Source organism: Mytilus californianus, unplaced genomic scaffold, assembly GCF_021869535.1.
Source record: "Mytilus californianus isolate M0D057914Y unplaced genomic scaffold, xbMytCali1.0.p SCAF_25, whole genome shotgun sequence".
NCBI lineage: Eukaryota > Metazoa > Mollusca > Bivalvia > Mytilida > Mytilidae > Mytilus > Mytilus californianus.
This window is the reverse complement of record NW_026262674.1, coordinates 2,735,218-2,763,035: the sequence shown is the minus strand read 5'-3', so window position 1 is coordinate 2,763,035 and position 27,818 is coordinate 2,735,218. Positions and strand designations below refer to the sequence as shown.

The 27,818-nt window shown below is 33.0% G+C and overlaps 1 protein-coding gene across 2 annotated transcripts in view; it reads right to left on the bottom strand.

Annotated features, from left to right (window-relative positions):
• Positions 1-17,078, bottom strand: part of LOC127732537 (guanine nucleotide-binding protein G(q) subunit alpha) — a 39,837-nt gene extending 22,759 nt beyond the window's left edge. Inside the window, exons 1-3 of one of the 2 annotated variants that reach the window (XM_052241586.1) lie at positions 16,732-17,078; positions 5,115-5,299; positions 900-938 (exon numbers count right to left, since the gene is read on the bottom strand). In XM_052241586.1, the coding sequence (XP_052097546.1) occupies positions 900-938; positions 5,115-5,299; positions 16,732-16,855 (348 nt within the window). In that variant the 5' untranslated portion in view covers positions 16,856-17,078. The remainder of the gene's footprint in view (positions 1-899; positions 939-5,114; positions 5,300-16,731) is intronic. The other variant, XM_052241587.1, reaches the window with a different exon arrangement.
• Between the last annotated feature and the right edge of the window lie 10,740 nt (positions 17,079-27,818).

The following is a 27,818-nucleotide window of genomic DNA, read 5'->3' as shown; positions in this document are numbered from 1 at the left end:
CAATGGTATGCAACCAAGATTCTTCATTGTTGTAGTTAAGAGCTTAAATAGAGAAGCGGGATCTGCTACCCTACTACATGTACTACAGCGCTTGGGTTCACTCCAAGATTTGTTCTGGTTTTTGTTGTCTTTTTCTTTTGTTTGTGGTCATAGTGTTTTCCTTCCACTTATGGTTTTTAACAATTGAAGAATGTGTCCATCTGACAAAGATAATGCCCTCGCTTGCATGTAACGCTATAAAGGGAGATAACTAGAGAACTATAAAAGTGACGCCACCCAAATTCGAACTTGATCTGTGTTTTATGGTAATAAGCATTGTGTATAAATTTCGTAACATTTGGTCGAGGCAAACTTAAGTTAGAGAATGGAAACCAATTTTGGGGCATACGGAAAAAGGTAAAACTGAATGCCCCATCTGCTAATAATAATCCTTTATATAATTACATCATTATTATTTTCAAAATGGTGTCCAGTATGACATCAAATTAACAAATTTTCACAAGCTGATTTCATAATGAAATGTACATTCAAAATGTACTTAATCTTATGCATGCAAAAAGCTTTTCTGGATTTACCTTCATCTGGAAATCTCAAGGCCCAAGATTTAAAAGTCAAGGATGTATGTATAAGACACAAAAACTTGTGAAGAGGTATATGACCATGAAGTGACTTAAAAAGTTCAGAAATTGTTGGAAACTTTGTGTAAATCGAAGTCTTTTCTGTGTTTGGTGCTAAGGGTAGTCAGCTGGTACTAAAAGAGGAAACCTGTGTACTGTAAAAGCAAATCTACGGTCTGATAAATAAAGTGCATGAGGGCCAAGTGTGTTAGATTGGCCAGAAGATGGAAAGTGAGGCCTCCTAATGTGTTAAATGGCCCAGATATTAATCACACCTGTTACCTGTGTCAGTTTTTTATCTGTAATAATACGCATATTTATCTGTAATTAAAGCACAATGTCCTCTTAAAACAATGGAATAAAAGAAGAAACATGTATATTATTGCAATGGTGCCTCAGTAAAGTTACCATGGTTACATATAAACAATTGCTGAATACCCTATTTACCATAAATAAAGCCATTAAGCTTAGTCACAATCTGATTTGAATTCAGATCCTGTGTACTGTCCAAGCTTCACTTACAAGGATCGGACAGCACTCTGTTGTCTGTTCTACTTTCTATTCGGATGACTTTTAAATCAACTAAAGAAATTTCAGCCCCAAATTTTTTATGGTGTGCATCCTCACGACAAAACCCTGAATTGTCTTTAAAACATAAAGTAGCGATGTCAGATATTGTCAGTGAATCAAGTACATAGGATCTGTATTTCAACCAGATTGCCTTAGTCTTATAGTTAGTGCATGTGGATGAACCTTTAGCAATTTGTGGTCTTTCTGATAGATTAAAAAACTTTCCATTGTGTATATTTTTCACAACTGGCAGGGGTTCAAATTTGCTTTAAATAATGAAAGATCCAGGACCATTTGAAATTTGAGTGAAAGGTCCTCCATATGAAATCAATTGTCGTGTATAAAGCATCAGTGTAAAGAATGGTAGGTCCTTGACTTATGTAATTTAAAAATGAAACGTCATCTCCTAGAAAAGACATGTCCAGAACCTTGGACCCACACTAATTTGAACACCTGCAACATAAAAGTTACATTCCTATTTCATGTATTTCCCATGTTTACCTTTGAACTCAGTATTGGGATTGTATTAACTGCAATTGGTTTTCAAGGTCAAAGGGAATTTTCTATAGTATTTTAATATGCTGCATGGTGCATTAATAGATGTTATATAGCTTATTATGATATAAATCATTGTGAACTTCTGTCGATCAATTGGTGACAATCTTGCAGAACTATGAGTGGTAAAAATATAGCTAAATTGCTCTTTAATTGGATATTCGATAATCAACTTTTAATTTAATTCTTCAACATTGTTCATAATCTGCATGTTGCAGAATCCTACATACCTATAAAGTCTACTAAGTCTATTAAGAGGCTTATTCAAAATAAATATGGTACAGCAGCAAGGAACAACCGTGTCTGTTAAACATAATCATACAAAATACTAAACATTTAAAGGAGAAACGATATACCATAGTTTAATAAAAATATAACAATCTTCAGGTTCAATGTATTTACATATTCAATGCTCACGATTATTCCATTCCATTAAAATGAATGTGAGAGGCAGTGATTTTGTTAGCGCTCGTCATTTTCGTCATTTATGTAAAGGTTTTCAAAATGACGAAAGTATTCCAAATCAATTTCATCACTTAAATTTGGAAAGAGTAAAAATATTTTCGCATGAAAATACTATAATTCTACCTGTCTTAATGTTTCTGACAAGTTTATGACCCTCAGCTAATTAACATTTACAACAGGTGTTAAAGTTGTGATTACAGATAATCCACTTATCGTCATCGGATGGGTTACTAATCCGTTAATTATTTATCAACCTCATAATTGATCATCATAATTATTTTCCTCAGTAAAATCAGTCAGTCGGCATTTCAATTTCAATATTTATCAAACGAGCACAATTTGCAGTTCGTTTGTCGTAGTTTCGTCATTCGAGTTTTACATCTGACAGTTCGCATTTTAATTTCAATATTTCTCAAACGATCACAATTTGCAGTTCGCTTGTCATAGTTTCGTCAAATGAACGTATTTTCATCATATAACTTTTAATCAAAAACTTTCGACAATTTCGATTAAAAAGATAGAACTTTATTCATAACATTCAGAAATGTTTTCACGAGTCAAACAGGTGCTTCCTTTACGATGAACTGCGCATGCGCGAAAGTATTCTTATGAATTTAAAGACACTAAAACGTAAAATACGAAATTTATAAATATAGTTCTTATTTAGCAAATTTAATTTAAAAATGATAATTTCCTGCCTTTTTTAAACACGAACTAATCCGTAAATGAATCCGGATTCATTCTGAATTTGTTATCCACTTGTCACTTCCCGTTTTCATTTCATTTGGAAATCTAAAGTAAACGTGATCTATTCGGGGGATCTTTTTACTGAGAGGGAATGAACTATTCCCCAAAATCACCCAAACACAAACAAAAAAAGAGTAATTTTGCATAGGTCAATGGATATACATGTACATAGTTATAAATGAGCCACAACAAATGTCCAAAAATCAAACTTCCCTTCTACATTTATTTCAATGGAATAGTCCTCTCTGACCCTTTTGACTTGTTTGGTATTTCATTTTCAATAAAATCTTTTATGTTTGTTTCCAACTGTTACCAAAACTGGTTCCCTGTGCACACAATATATAGTGGACATGCCATTTCCATGATTTAATCACAAAAATTAAGCATAGATACATTTCAGAAAGTTATTTAAGATTTTTCATACTAGTTTTTAACAATATATATGTAAGCTGTTGTGCTTGTCTTTGATTTTCTACGGCTAAGGTGGACTTTCCATTCAAACAAAACAAAGATTTTGCAGTAATTGAGTGCAAAAAAGTTGACTCATTTTTCAAAGGTGTTGTGTAAATTTCACAGTGAACATGTTAAAAAAAAGAAATGGCATGTCCATTAGATACAGAAAAAGTTTGGTCCAATCCCTGCTACTCCCATCAAGGGTTGGAAATAACAAATTCAACCTAAGCTGTGGTTTCCCTTGACCCTTACTTATATCCAGCTAATCTACAGACTTGGATTTAAATTTTATATATATATATATTACAAAACTTCAGGTACAAAATGTAGGTATATCGTTTCATCTCCACTTAATGTATACATGCTGTTAAAGTATCTTAAAGCAGCCAAATCTACCAAGTAAACATCACATAGAATCAGGACAAAAACTGTTGTGCTTTTAGTAACTGGACCATTACTTAAGTTGACCCTTGATTTACATGGTCAATAATAAATGGACATTCTGTTCCAATTCTAAACTTTGACTAAATCTTTTTTTTTATCTTTTACCATGTTTACAGGATTCGACATTAACTTTTTAACAACTCACCAAAAAACTTCCACTTTAAGCAAGTGACCATGATATATTACTTATCCGGAAAAAATAACCCACTTGTCTTAATGTTGTACTTGCTTAAGCAATTTCTAAATAGCCATTATGTACATAAGATCATGCAAATGCAATTTGAAATGGAATTAAATGTAGCGAATTGTTGTACAGGAAGTGTTGTACAACCATGGCAACTACAACCAGTTCAGCAAGGACCTAAGAGCTACAATGTAACTAAAAGAAGAGTTGGTGGCTTTTAAGTCATAAGGTAATATTTTTGTAATTTTCTGTGTATATCTTTTGTTGTCTTATTTACCAAGACTTATTGTCATACATGTCATATGATAAACATTACAGTAAGATCTCAAAATAAAGATTTAAACATTTTTTTTTATTTGACCTGTCACCAAACTTTCTACTTATTTACACAAATGCAATGCTTCTTTTCATAAAAACGGAATAGGCAGAGAACTTTAAAAATAAATCTAACAAACCCCTACTCATTTTCAGGGTTAAAAACTAAAAACACATCATTTTTTGCCTAAACCTCATGCAAGACATTTACATATATGTATGGCATATACATTGAACACAAACATTGGAATTCACAAACATGCAAATTGTTGCTAAACAAAAAACACTGCATGAAAATGCCCAAATTTATACATGTTATAGCAGGCCTAATACATGAGAAAAGTGGCTAAAAACTACAATTTAAGCCTTTTTTAAATCATAGATAATGAAGTGCCATGAAAACTGCAAAATCTCAACAAATTGGCTAAACTAAAAATACATGTTCAAATGAAAAAGTCTTATATTTTAGATATTAACGACAAAAAGGAAAATAAGCCTAAGGTAAAAAATTAAATTTTTTTTCTTTGAAATAAAATCATATGATTTGTGTTACTCTTGTTTATATATTAAAATTTGTACAAAAAGTACAATTCTCAATCAATTTAAGAAGTCGACTATAAATCTTTAGTAGAGTATTTTTTCTTGGACGGTTAATTATCAGCATCGATAAATCATTCTTAGTTGAACAAGTCAACTAATTATTACCCTCCAATTTAGCTATGCCACATGGACATAGTATGAAGGTATCCAGACTCTTTCCTTACCTCATTGTCAGGATTGTGGTAAGCTATTTTGAGCGTGTCCATAGCCCTGATCATGGCATGCATGGCCATGAAGATATTTTGGTAGACAATTTTAATGAACCCTCGTTTGTCATCATCAGAGTAACCTGCTCCGTGGATAATTCTCATCTGTTTTATAAATGTACTTTTACCACTTTCTCCTGTACCTGTAAATAGAGAGAAAATTATTGGTGAATTATTGAAAAACATAATTTTTACTACTTTCTCTTATATAAAATTGAGAATGGAAATGAGGAATGTGTCAAAGAGACAACAACCCGACCAAAGAGCAGAAAACAGCCGACGGCCACCAATGGGTCTTCAACACAGCGAGAAAATCTCGCATCCTGAATGTGATATATATGTGATAATTTCCAGAAATACAGGATACCTTGAAGTGGTTTTAGTGTTTCTTCTACAGAGGAACAGTAGGAGGGGATGTCATCAAGAATTCACGAAAAAATTAAAGCATTCTTTCCACGACCCAGAAAAATTAATCATTAATTTCAGAGTCCAGATAAGGGTAAATCCTGAATTTCTGCTAAAACCATGAAAAATAAGGCCTATTCCTGATTTCCCACAAAATTAATGGCCTAATCCTGAATTCCCACAACAATAAAAGCCTAATCCTGAATTTCCACAACAATAACACAATGAATAAAGGCCTTATCCTGAATTCCTACAAAAATAAAGACCAAATCATGAATGCCCACAAAAATAAAGACTGAATCCTGAATTTCCACAAAAATAAAGGCCTAATCCTGAATGCTGCCTCTCTCTATATTTACCACTGAGTTTGTGAGTTCCTATCCCACTCAACAGAATGTGCGGTGGTGAATAAAATTAGGAAGGAGCTGTACATGTGCTACATGAGTGGAAGTTCAGCACACTTGTATTAACATGATTTACAAACGTACTGCCTGAAAGACTTGCAACTGCTAAATCTACATGTACATTTTAACACTCCAGGTTTCTCACACATTTTTATAGAACTGCTACTGCTATTTTTTTCTCACATGAGCACATGTGTTTATTGTTCTACTGACCTATTATCAATCACTCCTGCATGACACCAATGCATTGGGCAACCAAATTAACTCTCTTACCATGCTTACAGGATTCTATGTCTCATTAAGAACTTAGGAAAGCCATGGGTAGATGTCAATGGGAGAGAAAGGTTTTTCTCTAAGATTAGTCCATGAAACAGTTTCACAAAAAATCTTACGACTTAATTTTTTCAAATGTATACTGAATTGTTCATGACTTACGATCAACTTAAGTCATAACATTTTTTTTGTGAAACTGATCACTGGACTTATCAAAATCAGTCCATAAAAAGTTCAATTTATTTCAATTACGTTTTCTTAAAAAGATGTCTTAAAACAGTAATTTTTGTGATTTGGCCTAAGATAATATTTGTGTATTAAAATGACATGCTATTCAATCAATACTACTACCTGACTACTGACATTATACTCTGGTTACACCTAACTAATACCAGGTATTACACTAATTACTCATCAGTATTTATCAATGGACAATCTCATCTTAAACTCTAACTTGGACTGTTCCTAACTATAAATTACAAACTGTCAACATGGATAACTCCTCCGACCGTGCGAGGGCTGAACAGCCAGTCAAGGTCGTTAAACACTTCCAGTAGTAGGATAACTCCAGTCTGGGAACGATCACCTATATATATAGAGATCAGGGTTGTCACTAAGGATTTTTGAAGGCAAGTCCTGGGACTCGTCATATTTGGGCATGGCGAGTCCAACAGTGAGAAGATGAAATCTGATTGCTATATAATTAATTTATTACTATTAGTATCCAGACAAAAAAGAGCAAGGAAACAGATGCGGATCCAGGATTTTGATAAAGGAAGCCGTGGGCAAACTTTGCAGTGGAACCGGTAAAAAGTCTGGATTAACCATAAATGAAGATTAATAAGGGGGATTATTTTTAAACTTTTGATATAAATGATGATACATATGCTCAGTTGATACATTTTACCATCTTGATGCACGCATCTTTGGATAATGAGTCCAGACAGATTTTCACAAGTCCAGGACTTTTTGACTCGGCTTAGTGAGAACCCCCGAGAGATGGTTGAATCCAGTTTTTGACAAATCTAGGTACATTATCTGCCAGTATATGTTACAGTAACTAACAGTCAATGATTGTCAAAATGTTTAAATCAGTTATGAGCAGTTATTCCCAGTGGTCATTGGAATTTATAGATCATAATGAATACATATCTCAACAAATAATGCTCAGTCCATAAAAGACAATGTGTTGTTGAATTGGAAACTGAAAGGCCAAAGTGTTTTGTTGGAAGGTCATACAATGTACACTATTATGTATTCAAAGCAATTTGAATCAGTATAGAAATTCTTGCCCATTCAAACCATTTAACACACCGGGTATCCCGAGGAGCAATTAATGAAAAGTTTGTAATGGTGCATAGGTAAAATCTGGATCCGATTTCCAGGGAGCATAATTCCAGATTTTACTTATCCACCATTACAAAATTTCCATTAATTGCTCCTCAGGATTCGGCTCCCTCTGCGGTTTCAGATCGGGATACCCATTGTGCTTAAAGGAGAAAAAAATTCAAAATAAAATGTGTGTTTAATACAAACTCCGGTTTGTATACAATAATGTAAGCATATATCACATTATCATAGGATAACATGAAATAGAAATTCTTTTTTTATAATTTTCTATTTTGAATTTACCACAAACCATGAAACAAATTTGTTCAAATGTATACACAAAATCAGTCTTTGGCTCATGGCTTCCAAAACGGCCATATATTCCGGACATTTATAAATTTACCGGACATTGTCAGTCTGGGAAAAGCATGAAACGGACATCTACTTTTAGTTTTCAAGGCTTTCTTAAGAGACGGTCAATACATTTTAACATAATTTAAAAAGTTTTTGCGGTCTTTTTGACCCGACCTTTGCCTTTAAACAACCACACATTTCCGGTCATAAAAGTGACATGATGAATAAGTACTATCAAAACAACCCCTACTTTAATACCTTCTCATTTTAATCAAGGTTAATTAGTTGTCAGACAGCTAAAATTTACCTGTTCAGGCGACAGGTTAACTATTTTGTACCAGACATTAATCGGTCTATTCAAAGGTTATATTTTCTTACATTTCAGCGGTCTGCATCTAATTAATTTAGTCAAAAAGATTGAAATTATCAGAAATACGGTTATAAATATGATTTGATGAAAAATTTAAAAAGGTTTTAAACGAAAAACGTCAGAACCACGTTGTTTGAACTATTACATGTGTGCGCATGTGGGAAATTTAATTATGCATCCTAATTCTTCAAAAATGTTAAAATTATCATTGATACCTTTATCTAACGTTCACTTAGAGTATTTTCTTCAAGAAATAACGTGGAAAGAGCTACTTAAACTCAATCATGCTTTGTAAACGTACACGGATTTTACGTATACATCTCTGGTCCATGTTTTACCATTGTCAAGTCAATATCCGGAATTAGGAAAATGTGCTTTTTAAAAACGAAAGTAAAGTTTTTGACAACATTATTTTGCACAAATAAAGAGTCTAAGGCAGATATTAGTACGCTGATGTTGCACACTTCGAATGATGCACAGTCAATTTAACAGTTTATGTCAGAACATCGAATTTATATCAAAGTAAAGTTTAATATCGTTTTTTTAATGTCAATCGTTGGTTATATGATGGCCAACTGATTACTATAATTGCCTTTTGTTACTAAGTCTTAAGGGATTAAAATCGGGATCAGACATAAAATGTCCGGCTGGCTCAAATATTTCTTGGAAGCCCTGCTTTAGCTGTAAACATTTAAATACAGACAATTTCCACAACTATCACATTCTTTATAAGTTAGTATTCAATCAGCTGACTGATATGATGATCGTCATACCCACGGCTATAGAATTGGGACAGTGTTCCCGCCTGCCCTAAATAGAAGGGCGGCCCGCCCTTGGTGCCCTTACCCCCGCCCTTCTGCCCTCCAAAGTAAAAGAATACACCCCTCTGCCTTTTCAAAAAAATAAAATTTCCAAATTTCATGCCTACCGGCGTTTCCGGTAAAATTGTTACCTGATTGTGTAACACTAATTAACTGACAATGGGATTAAGTTAAATACCTAATGCTTTGGCAGTTTTATAACCTTTGTTGATGATTGTTTACTACTAATTAGTGGATTTAAGATAATTGAACAAATACTAGATATTTAATACAGAATGAAATGTCCACATGTTATCCATTTGTAATGTTTATGTACAGCATGTACACCTGAAAAAATTATTTCAGTAGGCATAACATAAAAAATAAAATCTTAAACAATTTTAAAGGCATACATAGTTTTGACTTAATTGGTAAAAAATGTTTTGTTTCATAACCATGTGTAGGAAATTTAAAGAGGAATCAAAGAAATTTGTACTTTGAACATAACAAGATTCACTTCCTGTTTTTAATACTTCTTGTATTTTATAATCCTCCTGACATAGGAGCACTCAACAAATTTATTTTTAACAATCATGACAATGATGGAGAAAAAAGTAACTTTTTATACCTTCTGCAATATATTATTGCATCAATATAAAATATGATCATCTCCTGTCTCACCTGTTATATTTATAAAACTCCTTACTGAGGAGCACTTTGGTGTGCACTTAAAAATACTAATTTGTAACAATTCAAATGATAATAAATAACTCTCAATAACATATATACTATACATGTATGTTTGAACAAGTAATTTAAATGTAGATAATTTAATTACATTCAACATTCAATTTTGCATGTATAACTCCATCTTTCAAAACTACTTGTTTATTTTGGCATAAGTTATAAGACATTGAAATTTCTGATGATTATTTTCCATACCAAATGTACAAGTTTGTTTAGATTAACATCAAAATGATATGCTTTGCTTCATGGTATGATAATTTGATGAAACAAAATTCTTACTGGAACCAACCTCAAGAACACATTAATTTCTGAATATGGTTTAAATACAACTAATGTTCTCCAGCTAAGCCTAGCAATATTCAAGGTAATTTATACACTGTCCAACATTGCCCTTAAAATCTGGGTTATAACGCTAAAGTGCCCTTTCAGACAACTAGCACCCTTCTGCCCTGAGATTCAAGCTGGAACACTGTGGGAGATAATTTCATGCACCCAATATTTTAGTTTGCAGTTCAAACTTAACCGATATTTATCTGAATTTTTCTCCATGAAAACACATTAAAGGTTTTTTTGTTGGACTTGTTGAAAAAGCCAATTTTGCTTATACTGATGGTGAATCAAAACAGAATGAGAGCAGTGACGTCAAAAGTTTGAGAAATACGACTGTTGCCTTTGTAGTTGGCCATTCAGCAATTTTTTTTTTTGGAACGACATTCTGTATATAGCCTTCTCCAGTTCTTGAATCAGATCTGACATTTTGAAACAAGATGTAGATTTACTGATGGCATACAACTTATAATATTCAAGACAGGGTTCAACATTAACAGCTGTCAGATTGCCCAGGACAAGTGAAAGTCATCATCCGGCAAGTAAAAGCTGCAGTGTGCTCCTCCAAATGGAAAGTAAAAATTAAAAGTTAAAAACGCTGAAAAATACTGAATCTAGTCTTTATTAATTCTCTTTTAATCAAAACATCATAATATCAATCAGCCCTGACAATATCGACAAATTTTGGTTTTAGTACTTACTTTCTGTTTCTAAATATAGAAATGTTGAAATATTGGCCAATCAGAGTACGATTCAGTTGTTGACACACCGGGTACAAAATTTGGACAAGTAGTTATCTCCATCAGACATGTAATATTTTGTGGTTACTTGCCCGATTGGCAACCACTAATTTGAATCACTGATTAAGGAACAAATTTCTCCCAAAAGGCCTTAAACATCATGGCATAGTACTGTACCATTATGCTATCTGACTTGATATACATGTAATTTGTATTGTAATGTGGTGTTATAATTTAACAGAAACAGATTAAAGTGTTGACAATTTTATGATGATTCATGCTTTTACTCAATATGTCTTGCAAGCGCTTTAAGTTATGGCTTGTAAAGTTAAAACAATAAAATATAGTTTACACATATTTTGTCATGGTTGTCCTCAGAATTGTGGTGATCAAAATTTAAACAATAACCAAGCTGCAAAGACAAGCAGTTCACTTTTGTTCTTCTTTCAGAAATTATCAAAACTCATTATAAAACTTACATAAAATATTAATTAATGCAAACTTGTATCAATTATGTTATAGATATTTCATATCTTTTGGATAGTTTTGCGGTGTTTCGTAAATTATACCATAGCTTTTGTTGAAACCCCCGGCAATAACCTCACGAGACGAAGTCGAGTGAGGTTGCCGAGGGGGTTTCAACAAAAAACTATGGTATAATTTACGAAACAACGCAAAACTATCCAAAAAATATGGAATATCTGTTTTAACCTATCGCATCTTTTGCTGTTTAAAATTGTATATTTCATATATTTTTGTTTGTTTACTTTAAAAATAGTTTTGATAAGAATCAGTTAAATAACCCTTTTTGGGCCTTACACATAAAGCTCCGCCTACTTTCTAAAATAAGCACGGGCTTCTAAAACAGCAGGAAAATCATTAAGACGAGATGTTTCAACAGAGATGGAAGCATATTTACATTGGTGACGGATAATGTTACAGACGAACAAATGTTCAAGGAATTAGATGTTCTGGATATGGACGCAGGAGACCACAGATTAAAAGTTGAACTGCAAAGGGTTAGTTTTTTTTATTTTATCAAAATGTTTAAAAGTTTTAATTTTTTAATATTCATATATAATTCTGAGGAAAGTAATTTCACAAGAATCTTTTTGAGAGTTTGGATGAATCATTCTACATTTTAATTTATACCTGAAGCCCAAGTCGTACATAAATTAAAACGGATTTCAAAATGTTCATAATTAAAATCACTTGTTTACTAGCAATAATTTACATAAAAAAGTAAGCTTCATTTAGAAAAACCAGACGCCATCTAATTTTAACATTTCAACATTATTGTTATTACTTGAGCAACCTCGTTAAAGTCTAGATGTCAGCAATGTATAACACATCGGGTGCGGGGTCCAGGATTCTGAAAGGGGGATCTAGCAAGCCAACATTTTGAGTAATACAATGAAAAAGTCTAAGCATTTACCAAATATGAAGCTCCTTAAAAGGGGCTTGCTCCCTGCCCTCAGTGTTCTCCCCAGGATTTTTGGATAGCACCAGGGTAACGCGTGTGGACTTCTTGGTGTCGCGTCGCTTAGCTCTAGTTACTGTAGTTTTTATGTCTCTTGTTTTGTTTTAACACTGTGGTACTGTGTTATGTAGACATTGATTCAGAAAATTATTGGTAAAAAAGAAGTAAATCAAAAAACAGTTTGTATACTTTAATATTTTTTTTAAATAAATAAATTATGATTCATAATAAAATATTCATCTGAATTTAAAGTAATTAAATCTTTTATAAAATCCAAAATCAATAAAAATAAAATATCATTCAAAAGAGAACAAAAATGTTCAATTTAAAAAACTTTCTAGTTTCTAGAAAAAAGTTGTTGTATGTGAAAGGATTCCTGTCATAAGAAGATATAAAATTAACAAGAATATTGCAAGTATTGTTTTATTATTTGAACCAGTTTCTATCTTAGATTTTAATAAAATGAAATTTTTCATAAATTTTAGAACATTTTGCCATAGATTTCATATAAATATTAACCTTTCTTGTCTTTGGTGATAATCAAACATAGATACAGACTTAATACTGCCCTAAAATCTAAATCTTCATTTGTCATGAACCATTTAAAAAGAATTCCTAAATCTATAAATTTATCTTTGGTCTATAGATCTACAAGTAACCATATTCAATGTCAACAACTAAGTCTCCCTATTTTCCCGCCTAAATGACAGGAAGTAGATATAAATAGATTTAACATGTGCTTAGGGATAAAATTTGCCAGATTACTTCTGTTATTCATTAATTATGGATATAGATATCCAGTTTGAAGGTACAGTCATGCATTTTATTTATAAAATATAATAGATTGCAATTAATTGTAAATAAACTTGAATATTCTACGTGAACTAACTGGGTCATGTGATATGTACAGACAGATACTACAGTTTGAAACCTGACTATCATGCAATAACTATGTCATAATTAAAGATAATATTGGCCATGGTTTAATCAGAGACATATAATACTATAATATAAGAATTGGGAAATGTATAGTTGTCCATTATAGGTAATGAGCCACCATTATGATGTACAAAAAATGTACCTATCGGGTCAAGACTGTCACACTGTTTGTGTACAAAGTATTTGCCGACTTGTCACAGGTCAGTGCTTGGGTGGATAGTGAAGCCATAAAATAGTTATCTGTGATCATAAAGTTATAACTCTTAATTAAAACACAAGAATCATGTTACAAGTGTTAATTACATCGATTAAATCCAATCAACAAGGTTAAACTCATAAGGTAAATTGATCACGTGGTGTAAACAATCTGTGTTGAACTGGTTTGAACTGGTCAAATTTCACCTGGAATTTTATACCGCACGGAAAAGATTTAACAAGTCGTTTAAAACTTTACCGATTTACGATTTTTTAACTGAAAATTTTAGCACCACGGAGAAAAATTATACATCGCGGTAAGAACTATACCACCACGGTAAAAAATAATACATCGCGGGCCCGCGGTCCTTTAAGGGCCTGGGGAGAACACTGTGCCCTCCCCCAAAAAGCTGTCTCAGCAAATTCAAATCTATACATGAAGCTGTAAAGTGAAGCCTATGGAATACATTCCAAGTATAAATCTCAATAACCGAAAATCAACTTATATTTTCCAGTATAATATATACACATTTATATATTTTTTTTAACTTTATTTGTTCTAGGAGCGATTTTTTTTTCATTTAAAAATATAGGACAACAGAGTTGGTGTACGTGGGTTCAATTCCCACCCTAGGCATTCATTTATATCGGCTGGTGCAAAGCGGGCAGTTTAGCTTAGTGGCCCTGCACTGACTCTGTTGTTCAAATGTCAAAAAATTCAGACAGCCAGGTCTTGCTATCTTTCTTTTTCTCGAAGACCCTATACAACAAAACCATGGTATAATTGTGAAAATTATACCATAGATATCTATGGTATAAATTTCGGTTATTGAGATTTATACTCGGGTTGCATTCCCATAGGTTCCATTGCACAGCTATAGGTTAAGATTTGATTAAATCTGTTTATTCAAACACAATCAAATTTTTTATTGCATGTTTTATGTGAGGATTTTAATATCGATATCAAAATTCTTGTTTTACAGTATTGTTAATCATTTTTAATTTAAATTTTCTAATCTTAACTTTTTAATGATAACAGGAGAATATAGAGAAATAAATGGGGAATGTGTCCATGGGACACAGATGATGTCCCCGCTTGCATATCATATAAAGTTATAAAGGGACATAACTGAAAAATAAGCATTGTGTATAAGTTTCATAAAATTTGGTTGAGGCAAACTTAAGTTAGAGAAAGGAAACGAAAAATTCAGCAATTTTTCCATTTGTAAAGGGCATAACTCTAGAACAGTAAAAGTGACACCACCAAAATTCAAACTTGATCTGTATTTTGTGGTAATAAGCATTGTGTATAAGTTTCACAACATTTGGTTGAGGCTAACTTGAGTTAGAGAACGGAAACGAAAAATTCAGCATTTTTTCCATTTGTAAAGGGCATAACTCTAGAACGGTTAAAGTGACACCACCAAAATTCAAACTTGATCTGTGTTTTGTGGTAATAAGCATTGTGTATAAGTTTCATAACATTTGGTTGAGGCAAACTAAAGTTAGAGAATGGAAACCAACTTTGGGACGTATGTACAAGGGTAAAACTTAATGCCCTCTCCGCTACAGCGGGGGCATAAAAACAAGGTGCCAATTGCCGAAACCTAGCAGAATTATCTTGAAACAAGGTGTTTAAAAGTCTTGGTGATGAAGTGTGTTGTTACATTAAGATCAGAGGTCAAAGATACATGTAGTCTGTTTTTCAATGCACAATCTCATTTTTCACAAAAAGTCACAGAAATCTAGTTTTGGGATCAATTACAACCCTGTCTACATGAAAACATCAACTTATGAGGCATGTCATCTAAAGATAAGTATTCATCAGTGTTAGGGGGTCAAAATGGAAAAGTGTGAGTTCCAATCTTGCACATGGCAGGTGCACAATACTTCAATCTTAATTGACTAGGCTTGTTAATTTTCCTACCTAAGCTCATGTTTCTCTCCAGCTTCCTCCACTTATAAAACAGACCGCCACGAAATAGCACAATACTGTTGAAAGTGGCTTTAAACACAAATCAATCAATCAATTAAAAGGGAAACTTTCTAAATTATTGCAATTTCTAAAATGTCTGTGTAAAAAATACTGCCGATGCATAGCAAAATGTCACATTCATGATATTATACAACTTTATAAACCTCCACATCAAAACAATAACTATTCAGGAACTCTCTTATCGATAATTTACATGTCAGACGACCATTTTCATATCTATAGATCCAAGACCATGAAACTATGTTGACCTTCTGTAGTGCTGGTTAAGCACAATGAAGAAAATAATGAAGAGAAAACACACACGCCCTTCCGAAAGCTTATAATAACAATACTGAATAGAGACAAGTTGTGATGCAAGGCTATAAGAATGTCAGGCGAATACATCTTCTTTAGAAGCTGACATAAGCATGGTACAAAAATGTAAGCATCCACAATTATTTCCATCTTAAAAGATATCAGCAAAATGAATAAATAAGGGAAGTGCAGTGCTGTGAAAGTCTCACGCAATATGCGCGAGACTCACACATTTTCATGCTTATTTGGCGGCATTTTCCTTTGATCTATAGTTTTTTTCATTTGATCTTTACAATTTTGCCAAATATCACGCATTTGCTTCACGAAAACTTGACAGTCCCCGGGCTGGTTCTTTAATTTTAAAGCAAAACAACGCAAGCACCATTACCAAAATAAAATACTTGATCTTCAGCAAACACAAAATAGACACACACTGGGTTTTAAATAGTTTTCACTGTGGACTTTTGTTTTATAGAAACAATGCTGTTTATATTACGTTCTGTGAATGTAAATTTGGAATCTTTACAGATTGAGACTAAGAAGCACATCTGCTGGTGAAATACATGATTAAACACCCGGTAAACAATTGTGTCACCGGTATTTTTACCACAGAAGAAGTAATGTATTCCATATACTGAAAGCCAAGATGGCGTCCATAATAACAAAATATAAAATCGAGTTTAAACTGATGCTTCGTGAGTTTTAATTGTGTCAGCCACATAGTGCATGTGCTCATGGACCAAACCGCGGATGGGACTGTCTATCGCGACGAAAATACCGATATAAACACAAAAACCAAAATGAACACCTTAGCATAATTATTCAAAATGGCGTCTCTGTGTATCAACCTTTTGCATCAAAAAAGATGCGGCATATTCGTTTAATACCGGTTTTATGGACAATTGTCGAGTGCATGACTTACCCAATAATAAAAGTTTTAATTCCCTCCTTGCATCTCTTTTATCTTTCCGTAGTTGTTTTTCTATTTCTTGATTAATTCGTTTTTGCTCTTTCGCTTCTTCGCTAAGACAGCACGCCATTTTCATTTCAACTTAGCCTTACTTTAATTCAGGCCGAGCTATCTCCCTATCCTGTCTGACCCTTATCAGGCCCGGGGGTTAATCGTTACCCCGTGGCATCCAAAACATGAGAAATTTCTTGGGTTGAAAATGCCGTGAATTGTCACCGGTGAAATTGTTGTTTATCGGTAGTGTGTCCCTCAATCAATCCTTCCATCCAAAGGGTGTGACCATTTGCCGATAGCCTCCGAAAGAACGCATCGGGCGATATCAACCAGGCAAAATGCCCAATATGAAATTATTTAGAACAGTTAGAAATATTTATTTATTTATCTGTTTCAATCAATAAGATTTGGGATTCTTTTCGGTCAAAACTACGCCCAGATTATTACAGGTTGCGTGTAGGTAAAATTGATGTAACAGCCAACAGCCTTGTATGTTATTATGGGATGCGAGGCTTCCAGTTGCATAAAAAATGAGCCGGTTTCATTCACAGAAATTTTATCGTAATTTATGAATTACGCGATCGAATATATTGACACATATATTTTGTGTCAAATGAATGTTGAATATTATGTGATTTATTTCTATTTGAAATAAAAAAGAAGTATCCTTTGTTAAAGATTGCTAATTAAAAATAAACAACAAATAAAAGAAAAAGATAACGAATGCATTAATTCCAGACAAGTAAAGAAGTTCTAATAACCATTTTGTTTTCAATTCAGTCGGGACATAAAGTTTAAGGATTAAATTGTTATTATTATTGATAAACTCAAAAACATAAGTTTGAATGACTTCCGAAGTTCAATTAAGTGGTACAAAGTATTTGTTGTGTCATTAAAGATCATTTGTAAAACCTGGGACTATTGTACTAATATATTATGTCTTGGTTTCTTGGTGTTGGAACCCCCCTTTTTTTGACGATCAATGCTTTTGAATGGGGACATAATGTTGGTCCCCCCCCTTTATCCAGGGTTGGGAACCCCCTTTTAAAAATGGCTAGATCTGCCCCTGCAATGTGCTTTTACTTTTAACACCTACAGTGTACAATGCGTTTAAAAAAGAAAAAAATTAAATAATTTATAACATTTCAGTAAATGTGAAATTCCATTCCCCCTTTTAGAAAGAGATTGAGGTAATCCAATTTCAACACCAACTGCCTTAATGATCTTCAGTGAAGTCGTATTAAGAATTGCTTAATTACAAAATAATATTAGGAATATTTGCTTAAATTATGGGATACTAATGGGTTACGGTGACCTATAGTTGTTAATTTCTGTGTCATTTGGTCTCTTGTGGAGAGTTGTCTCATTGGCAATCATATCACATCTTCTTATTTTTATATGTTATATAGTTTTATTTTAATGAACTGAATATGTGATAGCTTCGACGCGATGTAGCCTATTTGTAAATGCGATCAACACAGCCTCTCAAATTTGAATTCAGGAGAGGACATCATCTATATAGCGGAACTTCAAGCCCCCCTCCCCCCAAAAAAAAAAAAAAAAAAAATGCTACAGAGGCGTAGCTTCTCTTGAGGCAATTAAGAAACTGCCTCACCAAATTTTTTATTAATAAAAATAGAGGAGATAAAGATAGATAAAATACGTAACGTGTATTCAAAAGTGTAGAGTAGAGAGTGAACATTAAGATGGTTCAAAACATTTGACTTCTCTATCCTTAAAGCGAGCATTCCTCAATCAATTTAATATCTAATAATTGATGATATTTCAAGAAATGTCAAAGGTAGATACAGAATTCTTGTTTTAGAAACGGACAATGTAAACCTCGGAACAAAAGTGGTCCAAACAAGAGGTCAGAACTGTGAAACTGATATGATGCTTGATTTTTGTTTTACCCTTGATAGATGTGGTTTTCAACAGACACTTGGTATTCCAATGGGAACCAACTGTTCTACCCTTTCACCGGGCTTCATAGTTAAACCTGCCAGTTATATTATATCCACCCATGCATCTCGCAAACTTATAAAGTTAGTTACAAGACATAGTTGATTTTAAACTTAAATATCACCGAATCTGTACATAGCAATTTATGCTGGGGTGGTAAAGATTGTGTCAGCTATTTTTTATTTAATCAGTCACTGTTTTGCTTTTGAATACCAAGAATAAAATTTTCATAAATAGTGCTGAAAATCGATATATAGATCAACGTGTTATAGAACCACTACAACAATTCTGTCAAGGGTCCATAGAGGTCTTTTGCAAGACAAAATCTCTGTACTTATCTATAACATGCTGTCCTTTTCCGGTTGCAGTCGAAATTCGAGACACTCTGCAGACACCTATACTATTGAATATGGTTAATTTTTCTTGTCTTGAATATGCATGAAAAAATTATCCCTTGATGCAAGGCCAAACCTGTATAAAAATCGACTTTTTACATTTTTTTTACGACAATTTACCAAAACTGTCTATTTCCCATCCACATCGCGGTCTTTGAACTGTGTTAAGCTTTGACTCCCAAGTATCAAACCGTTTGCTTCACAAGAAATAATGGCCAAGCTACGCCACTGTTTTAACTTCTTTTCATTCTTCGTTCGAAGCTACTGAATGAATATAAAATGAGATGTGGTATATGATTGCCAATGAGACAACTATCCAACAGAGAAAAACGGCCAAGGATGTAGACAACTATTAGGACACTGTATGTACGACCTTCAACAATGAGCAGAATCGTAAAGCCGATGTTATTAAAGAAAATTTCCTTATACGGTAAAAAAACACCAAACATTTACACTGCGTTAAATATACTATTGAAAGTGAATTGTCTGATAATAGATCAATTTAGTTGTACTTTTGGTCACACTATCACTAGGTTCTACATTCGGTCCCAAGTTTTTTTTGAGATTGATTGATTGAAAGAGGTTCTATGAGGGTCTGGATGGGGTTTACAGAATAGAGAATAATGGCCCTAAAAACTAGAGAAAATTAAAGAATAAAATGATAGAGAATAAAGGGGTGCAAAAGTTTAAAGAATAACTGTGGATAGCAGAATAAGGTAATGCAATACTAATTTCAGAAATGAACGATATATACATGCAGAATAAGAAATACTCTAATTACAGAAAAAAGAATGTTAAATTATTTTCATGAGAATTTTACAGAATTAGTGTTACTTTTAAAGATAAAGAAAAAATTCCTGAAAATTTTAAGAATACAGAAATTAAACCCCTTCCCACATCCAGACCCTCTTATATTGGACTAATGCGAATTTAATTGGACACTTTTGGATTACTAACAATACACACTCGTTTAACATTCACATGCGGACTAAATTAGTGAGGTACAACAGGTGCGCATCCTTAAGTTTTGTTAAAAAATTTTAAAAAATGTAGATGGTTTTGCTGACATATTCATATTAGAGTGGCCACCTACTCGCCAATTCATTGCGTAGCAAACAATACAAAATACTGAATAAGCTCCTGGTCGATCATGGTAAAAACAACGAAACACGCAAGCATGCACGAGGGTCTCGATGGGGGGTCCTTCATTTCTGTATTCTTTAATTTTTTATGCCATTTTTCACTATTCTTTATACATTTTGCCCATTATTTTCTATTTTTTATTTTTTAACACCTCATTTTTCTCTATTCTTTATTTTTTTGGGTCCATATTTCTCTATTCCTTATATTTTTTGCCCATTATTCTGTATTCTGTAAACCCCCATCCACACCCTCATGCACAGATGACGATTTTTCTACTAAGATATATCTTCCACAGATATAAAGATTTCGTTTTGAAGTTTGGTTGAACCAATAAAAAACTTATTTCAAATGGGATTGCACATCCTCATTTTTACGACAACATTGTTTACCGTGCCCGGAAATTTTGAAAGGATCCTGGTAAACTTATCGATCCTTTAAATAAACTTATTCTAAAAGGTTACCAATTCAACACTGTAATAAGATCATTAAATATTGTTTTTATTGGTACTAATATTGAGTTTGTTATCAGTAGATTAAAAGCAAACTAAATATTATTGTTATATACATATACACATTCATGGATCTACAATCTGTCGATACCTGTATCTTGGCATTGCACAAGGTCATGCTTTTCTCTGACTGTTTATGACGTCTTTACACTAAATCCATTGGAAGTTGGATGTGTACGGATTGATAATTTAGTCTTAGATGCATGATTTTTTTATTAGTTGTTAGTGGCTTTGAACTAGCTGTCAGTTACTGCGAGTACTCTCAGATCTGTACTTAGTGTATTTTTGTTGTTTGGATGTAGAAGTACCCGGCCACGTCCACTTGTATTTGTAATATTTGTATTTTTATCCATCTGATGAGTTAAGCCTCTTTCAACTGATTTTTATAGTTTTTATAGTTCGTTCTTATGTTGACCGTTACACCACTGTCCCAGGTTAGGGGGAGAGTTGGGATCCCGCTAACATGTTTAACCCCGCCACATTCTGTATGTATGTGCCTGTCCCAAGTCAGGAGCCTGTAATTCAGTGGTTGTCGTTTGTTTATGTGTTACATATTTGTTTTTCGTTCATTTTTTGTACACAAATTATGCCGTTAGTTTTCTCATTGTCATTTCGGGGCCTTTTATAGCTGACTGTGCGGTATGGGCTTTGCTCATTGTTGAAGGCTGTACGGTGACCTATAGTTGTTGATTTCTGTGTCATTTGGTCTCTTGTGGAGAGTTGTCTCATTGGCAATCATACCACATCTTCTTTTTTATATTGATTCAACTCCTAATTTTCTTTAATAATAAAAAAAAAGAAATATAATAAGTTTACACTATTTTAAATTCATTTTCCAGTTACGTTATTTTATTTTAAAACAAATTGAACTTTATCCTTATCTGGTCATTTTTTTTACTGAAAGAATGACCAACCCCCATGACTCTGTGATTCGCACTTTAATTGTACAAATGTATGCCAAATCATATATAATTATACATAAATATCCAAATAAATAAATGATTCTGGGGACAATTGAAATGTACGCTTTAATAACGCAAGGGTGAAATCTTTATTATAACTCAAAACAAGGATTTTAATCCTTCAAGAAAATACTTGCAGAGTCATGGCACTTGATTGTTGGATAAGTTTAAAAAATAGTTTACGGATGATCAATTGATAACCGCTTTTTGAAATTAATTGAAATTTTAATTGAATGTTTTGACTACTTACGACATTTGAAATTCTTTTCTGACAAAATTGCTTACCCACTTTTGTCAAGATAACGGAGCAATAAACAACTGTCATACAAGTGGGAGGTTTAGCTAGCTATAAAACCAGGTTTAATCCACCATTTTCTTTGGAAAATGTCTGATTCAAGTCAAGAATATGGCAGTTGTTTTTCACTTGTTCCGTTGATTGATAGCGTTTGATTTTGTCAGTTTTTAATGACTCCCCCTTTTTGAATTTGCATTTGAGTTCTTTATTTTTGTCATACTTTATCACTTTAACCATTCCAGAGTTATGTAAAACTTCAAAAGTTTGCGGTTTCTTGATGATAAAAGGAGTATCGTGTTTTGAAATTGATTGAGAATTTTAAAGGAATGTTTTGAACCACTAAAGACAGATTAAATTCGATTTTCGTTGTTTTCAAGTTTACAATTCCTGAGTTATGGTACTTGCATAGTTGTTGGAAAAAAAAATGTTGTGCATTCCGGATGATAAATGGAGAACCCCTTTTTGAAATTGATTGAAATTTAAATGGAATGTTTTGGATCACTGAACAAAATCATGATCTCTCAGTTGCTGCGGACGGGGGTATCTGTGATCACTTTGATCACCTCTATAGTTTAAATCAAAATACATTCGAAATGCCAAAAGTTTTCCATCATGTAACAGAAACTCAAAATGATTCTGAGCTTTTGAAACTCAAGTGCACGTGAAAGATGTTTTATACATCAAAATGACTGGAAGAAAACATTTGCAATCAATTGTCTTGATGCTTTTAATTTATTTACCATAGTTCAATTTTTTAAAATCAAAATAAGTCACAAAGAAACTATCATTAAATTGTAAACAAAACTAATGCATAATCCTGAGAGGGTTAGGAAGGAAAGATGTTTTTTTCAGTGCTATTCAATTAAACATTGGATAAGACCCGGACTTTTTGCATCACATTTAAAGGTAGATTCTAATGCGGGACCGTTTAAACGTAAAATGTTAGCCAATGTATCAGGGAAATTGTGCTATATATAATTTCTTTGTCTTAATTTAAGTGCGTGTCATTTAGGTTTGAAATCGGCCGTCGCACACACAAGAGAGCATTTACGGTAAATTTATATATTTAATGATTTTGTGTTGCACTCACCTTTGGAATAAGGATTGAAATACTGGTGTCTTTGATGACTGAACATTTAAGAGAATTCAAAATAATACAATATTTATACAACAACTGTATAGTTCCGAAGTTTGGTATATTATATGCAGTTTCTTGTTTTTATATACATTTGACGTATTGAACACTTTCGTCTCGTCAAGGTCTGGGAACTTTTGGCAAGCCATAACCTTTAAACGAACGCTTAAGGGCTTACAAATTCAACCTACTTAATTCTATTTTTAGGTTATTGATATCCCGGCATAACGGTGCTTTTTCAGAGACGGGGGACTTATTTTTCATTTATCTTTACAAAGTTATTCGCATTCAAATATTTTCATTGCTTTATATTGACTGAACTAGTAAGTGTTCAATTCATATGAATACTTACCTTTTATAGACTAAAAGACGAATCATTTGATTCCGTCATATGCTTTCATTTTATGAAAACAACCCATCTCGTATGAAAGCAACCCAAGATTTAGAAGGATTATAGCTCCGGCTACCTAATTAATCAACACTATTTTTTCGCATTGTTAGTGTACTTCGTCCAAAGGATTATGGTTTTTGAAGAATGGCAAATTTTTCTTCATTTGAAAAAATAATTGACAGTTCATCTTGCAAATATAGATAATTGTTATAAATATATAATAATAAATCGTTATCATAAATAAGAAGATGTGGTATGAGTGCCAATGAGACAACTCACCATCCAAGTCACAATGTATAAAAAGTTAACAATTATATAGGTCAAAGTACGGCCTTCAACACAGAGCCTTGGCTCACACCGAACAGCAAGCTATAAAGGGCCCCAAAATGACTAGTGTGAAACAATCCAAACAGGAAAACCAACGGTCTTATCTATATAAAAAAACGTGAAATGTGAAACACCTATGAACCAAACGTTATGCTTTGATATACCTAAAATCTGGTTAAAATTTTACGAGCCATCTACTTTGGAATCGATAACTTCGTATGCCAATTATCATTATATATGACGTCTTATATAATTGATTTCAAGTGGAATGAGACTGTCTTCATCTCACTATTATAGACAATTTCTGTCGAGGTTTTGTGTTTAAAGTTTTACATTCAAATTTAAATTTTAAATAACACACATATTTTCATTTCGAAAATCTTTAAATATAAGAATTAAATGCTGTGTTTTTGAAAAATTATACGAAATGAAAGCAATTACTAACATATCTTTTTTTTTAAACTTTGTAAAAAAGAAATTTCGCCAAAGGATATTCGCTTTACAACACCATAGCCTGTTCTGCTGATCATCAAGTAAAGAGGAACATAAGAATCAGACAGTGGGGAAAACATGCTGCTCTAAGGTCGGGTTGTTGTCTCTTTGACACATTCCCCATTTCCATTCTCAGTTTTATGACAAACAAAAAACCCGCCCAAGTTTACGTTAATTTAAGTTCAAAATGTATAGTGGTACATGAATATAACATTGGTTTCCATTTCCTGTTCTGGTATTTCAAGATATAATTTGGTTGACATACACTAGACATTAACAAATAAGGGGAGCTAACTCCGTAATTTGCTATCCTTTTAACCAAAATTTATCTGGATAGCAATGAGTTACCAAACACGCAGAAATGAAAGACCTACCATTTCTAACTCGGGATGAGGATTAATTCAAAATAGGATGGTTAGGTCGGCCTACTTTTCGGCCATGTTTTGAAATTCTTCTACGTTTATTGTGTCTAAACAACCCGGCAAAAATGTTTGGACTCAATAGTATCTAATATCCGTTACGGTGACGGACCATCAACAGACAGATAAAAGGTAGGATATCTGTTTATTTATTTGTTACTTTTATGATATTGAAGACTAAACATACACATATAACTATTTTCGATTGTGAGATGTAATATTTTCTACAAGCGTTGTAAATTAATGGAGAAATAAGTAATCAGGCACATCATAATGTTGAATTGAGTGAACCTTGCCTCTAATTTGTTTAATTTCTCGTTAAATTGTGCATATTGTACGGAAAGAAGGGTACGAAAAGAAAGATATTAACATAGAGATTGCAAAACTAGTCACTTTTAGCACCTCACTATTTGTATTTCTGTGCATGGAACAAAAGAAATGGGTCATGTCAAAATAAAAGGACCCGGTTTTGTCAATGTTGTTTACAACATGAGGACCCGGTTTTGTCTTTGTATAGGACCCGGTTTTGTTTTGTTTTGAAACCACAAATTTATGAAAAGCAACGTTAACACGCATCTGAACATTGTCCGTCGAAGGAAATTCAATATATGAGTCATATATATATATGTTATTGTAAAACAAACCTGTCGTGTTAAAATTTATTTTAAACGGGAACTTTTCGAAATAGGGAGTACACATTTTTCGAATGCTATACGTATACTTTATTGTAATTATCTTCGAACTAAGTTTAAAAGGAATATAAATACGTTATAACATGCACTTACTTTAATTCTTTTATAACATTATGATATAAAAAAGGAGATGTGGTATGATTGCAAATGAAACAACTATCCACCAAAGTTCAAGTGATGTGTATGTAAGCAATTATAGGCAACAGAACGAAAATCCCATACCGTACAGTCGGCTACAAAAATCCCCGACATGAAAAATACGAAACAATTCAATTGAGAAAACTAACGGCCTAATTTATAACAAAACAATTTACGAAAAACAAATATGATAGACATATGAACCAACGACAACCACTGAACCACAGGCTCCTGACTAGGGACTGGCACATAAAGAATGTGGTGTGGTTAAAGATGTTTGTGAGCGCTCAACCCTCCCCTAACCTGGACACTGGTGTAACAGCACAACATAGGAACAAACTATAAAAATCAGTTGAAAAAGGCTTAACTCATTCGGTTACAGAGTTTGTAAAGTTAATGCGCGATTGTCACTCAAAGTTGGCGGATGTCTCTGTTTTCTCGTTTTTTTTATTAAATTTTATGATGGTATACGATACAGTTATATTATATCAGTCGCGGATCCAGGGAGTGTATTGCGTATACCCCCTTCCCCTTGATGGCCTGAAATAACTATATCATGTTTTTTTCACGATTTATATATGATTTTTTAGCATAAAATCGTTAAAAAAAAGATTCCCCTCGCTACGCTCGGCGGTATATATTCCGTTTAATGGAATTACGTCCCCTTTTTAAAAAATCTTCGATCCGCCCCTGCATATTGACAATTATAAAGTTGACTAAAATGTAAAACATTTTCTAGGGAGATTCTGCATACATATACATTTATGTTCAGAATATTTATTTTCAAACTATCTAAGTGCCCTCCCCCCACCCCCACCCCTAGGTAGAGTGGAATATTTATTAAGATAACCATCCTTTTGTCCAAGGAAATCACATATCAAATATGCGTCCTTCAATTTTCAAGGCCGCGCACTATCCAACTTTGAACACTTAGATTTACAAAATTCATATAAAAAACTCAAATTGCGTTACAACCTTCATTACTTTGTATTTCGCCGTTAAAGTATTCGTTTTTATACAAAGCAAAATTAAAATTATTTTTGTTCCAATAAAGCAGGATTTCAAGTGTTTACGGATTCAAATTAATATTAAGTTTTCCTCTGAAAGAAATCGTTTTCCAACATCTCACAATCGAAAATAGTTATATGCATGTGTATGTATATTCTTCAAAATCATAAAAATAACAAATAAATAAACAGAAATCCTACATTTCTCTGTCTGTTGATGGCCCGTCACCATACCGGATATTAGATACTATTGAGGCTAAACTTTTTTTGCCGAGGTAGTTTAGAAAAAAAAATATCCGATAAAAAACGTTGAAAGCAAACGTTATGGACATATGAGAGCTTTATTTAGGACTACTTGCTCGCTATGCCCGTGTCTGTAGTTGGTTTTAGATTTCAATGAACATAATTTGTGTATAACTGATAAATTAAAAGGCCGGGATTTCGTTACCACAAATTAATTAAAACCTTAACCAAATTCTTTCATAGATATAAAGATTTGGTTAGAAAGTTTGGCTGTATCTGTAGAATTTTTATTACAAAAGGGATATCCCATCCTAATTTTTACAATGATGATGTTTTTAACGCTCGTAAATTTATACACATTCCATGTTTAGGGAGCTACCATTTGATTTTTATGGGGGCTAGGATGAAAATTAAAAAAAAATAGGCAGGATGACAATTTATGTAAATAAAGTCAGGATAAACTATAAGAAAAAAGGCAGGACCGAATAGAGAAAAAATAAAAAGGCAGGACAGAGATTACAACTATAAAAAAAATGCAGGACAAAATTTTTCATCCTATCCCCCCCCCTATAAAAATCAAATGGCAGCTCCCTTGTTCTTAAAGGTTATCAATTAAGCATAGTAGTAAAATCTTCAACTATTGTTTTTATTGGTACAAATATTGATTTTGTTTTATAGGACTACTAGCATTTATTTTTTGTTTTTGTATTTTTTTGTTTTGAAAAATTAAAACATAACTGACTAGATGTTGCTATTATATGAACAGTTATGATAACTTATGATTCTACATCCTGTAGATACTGTGGCTTTGCACAATGTCATGCGTTAACGGTTTCTCACACTGTTTACGACAGCGTTACTCTAAACCCGTTGGATGTGTACTGGTTAATACTTTAGCTGGGAAAACATGATTTGTCTATTAGTTGTAATTGGCT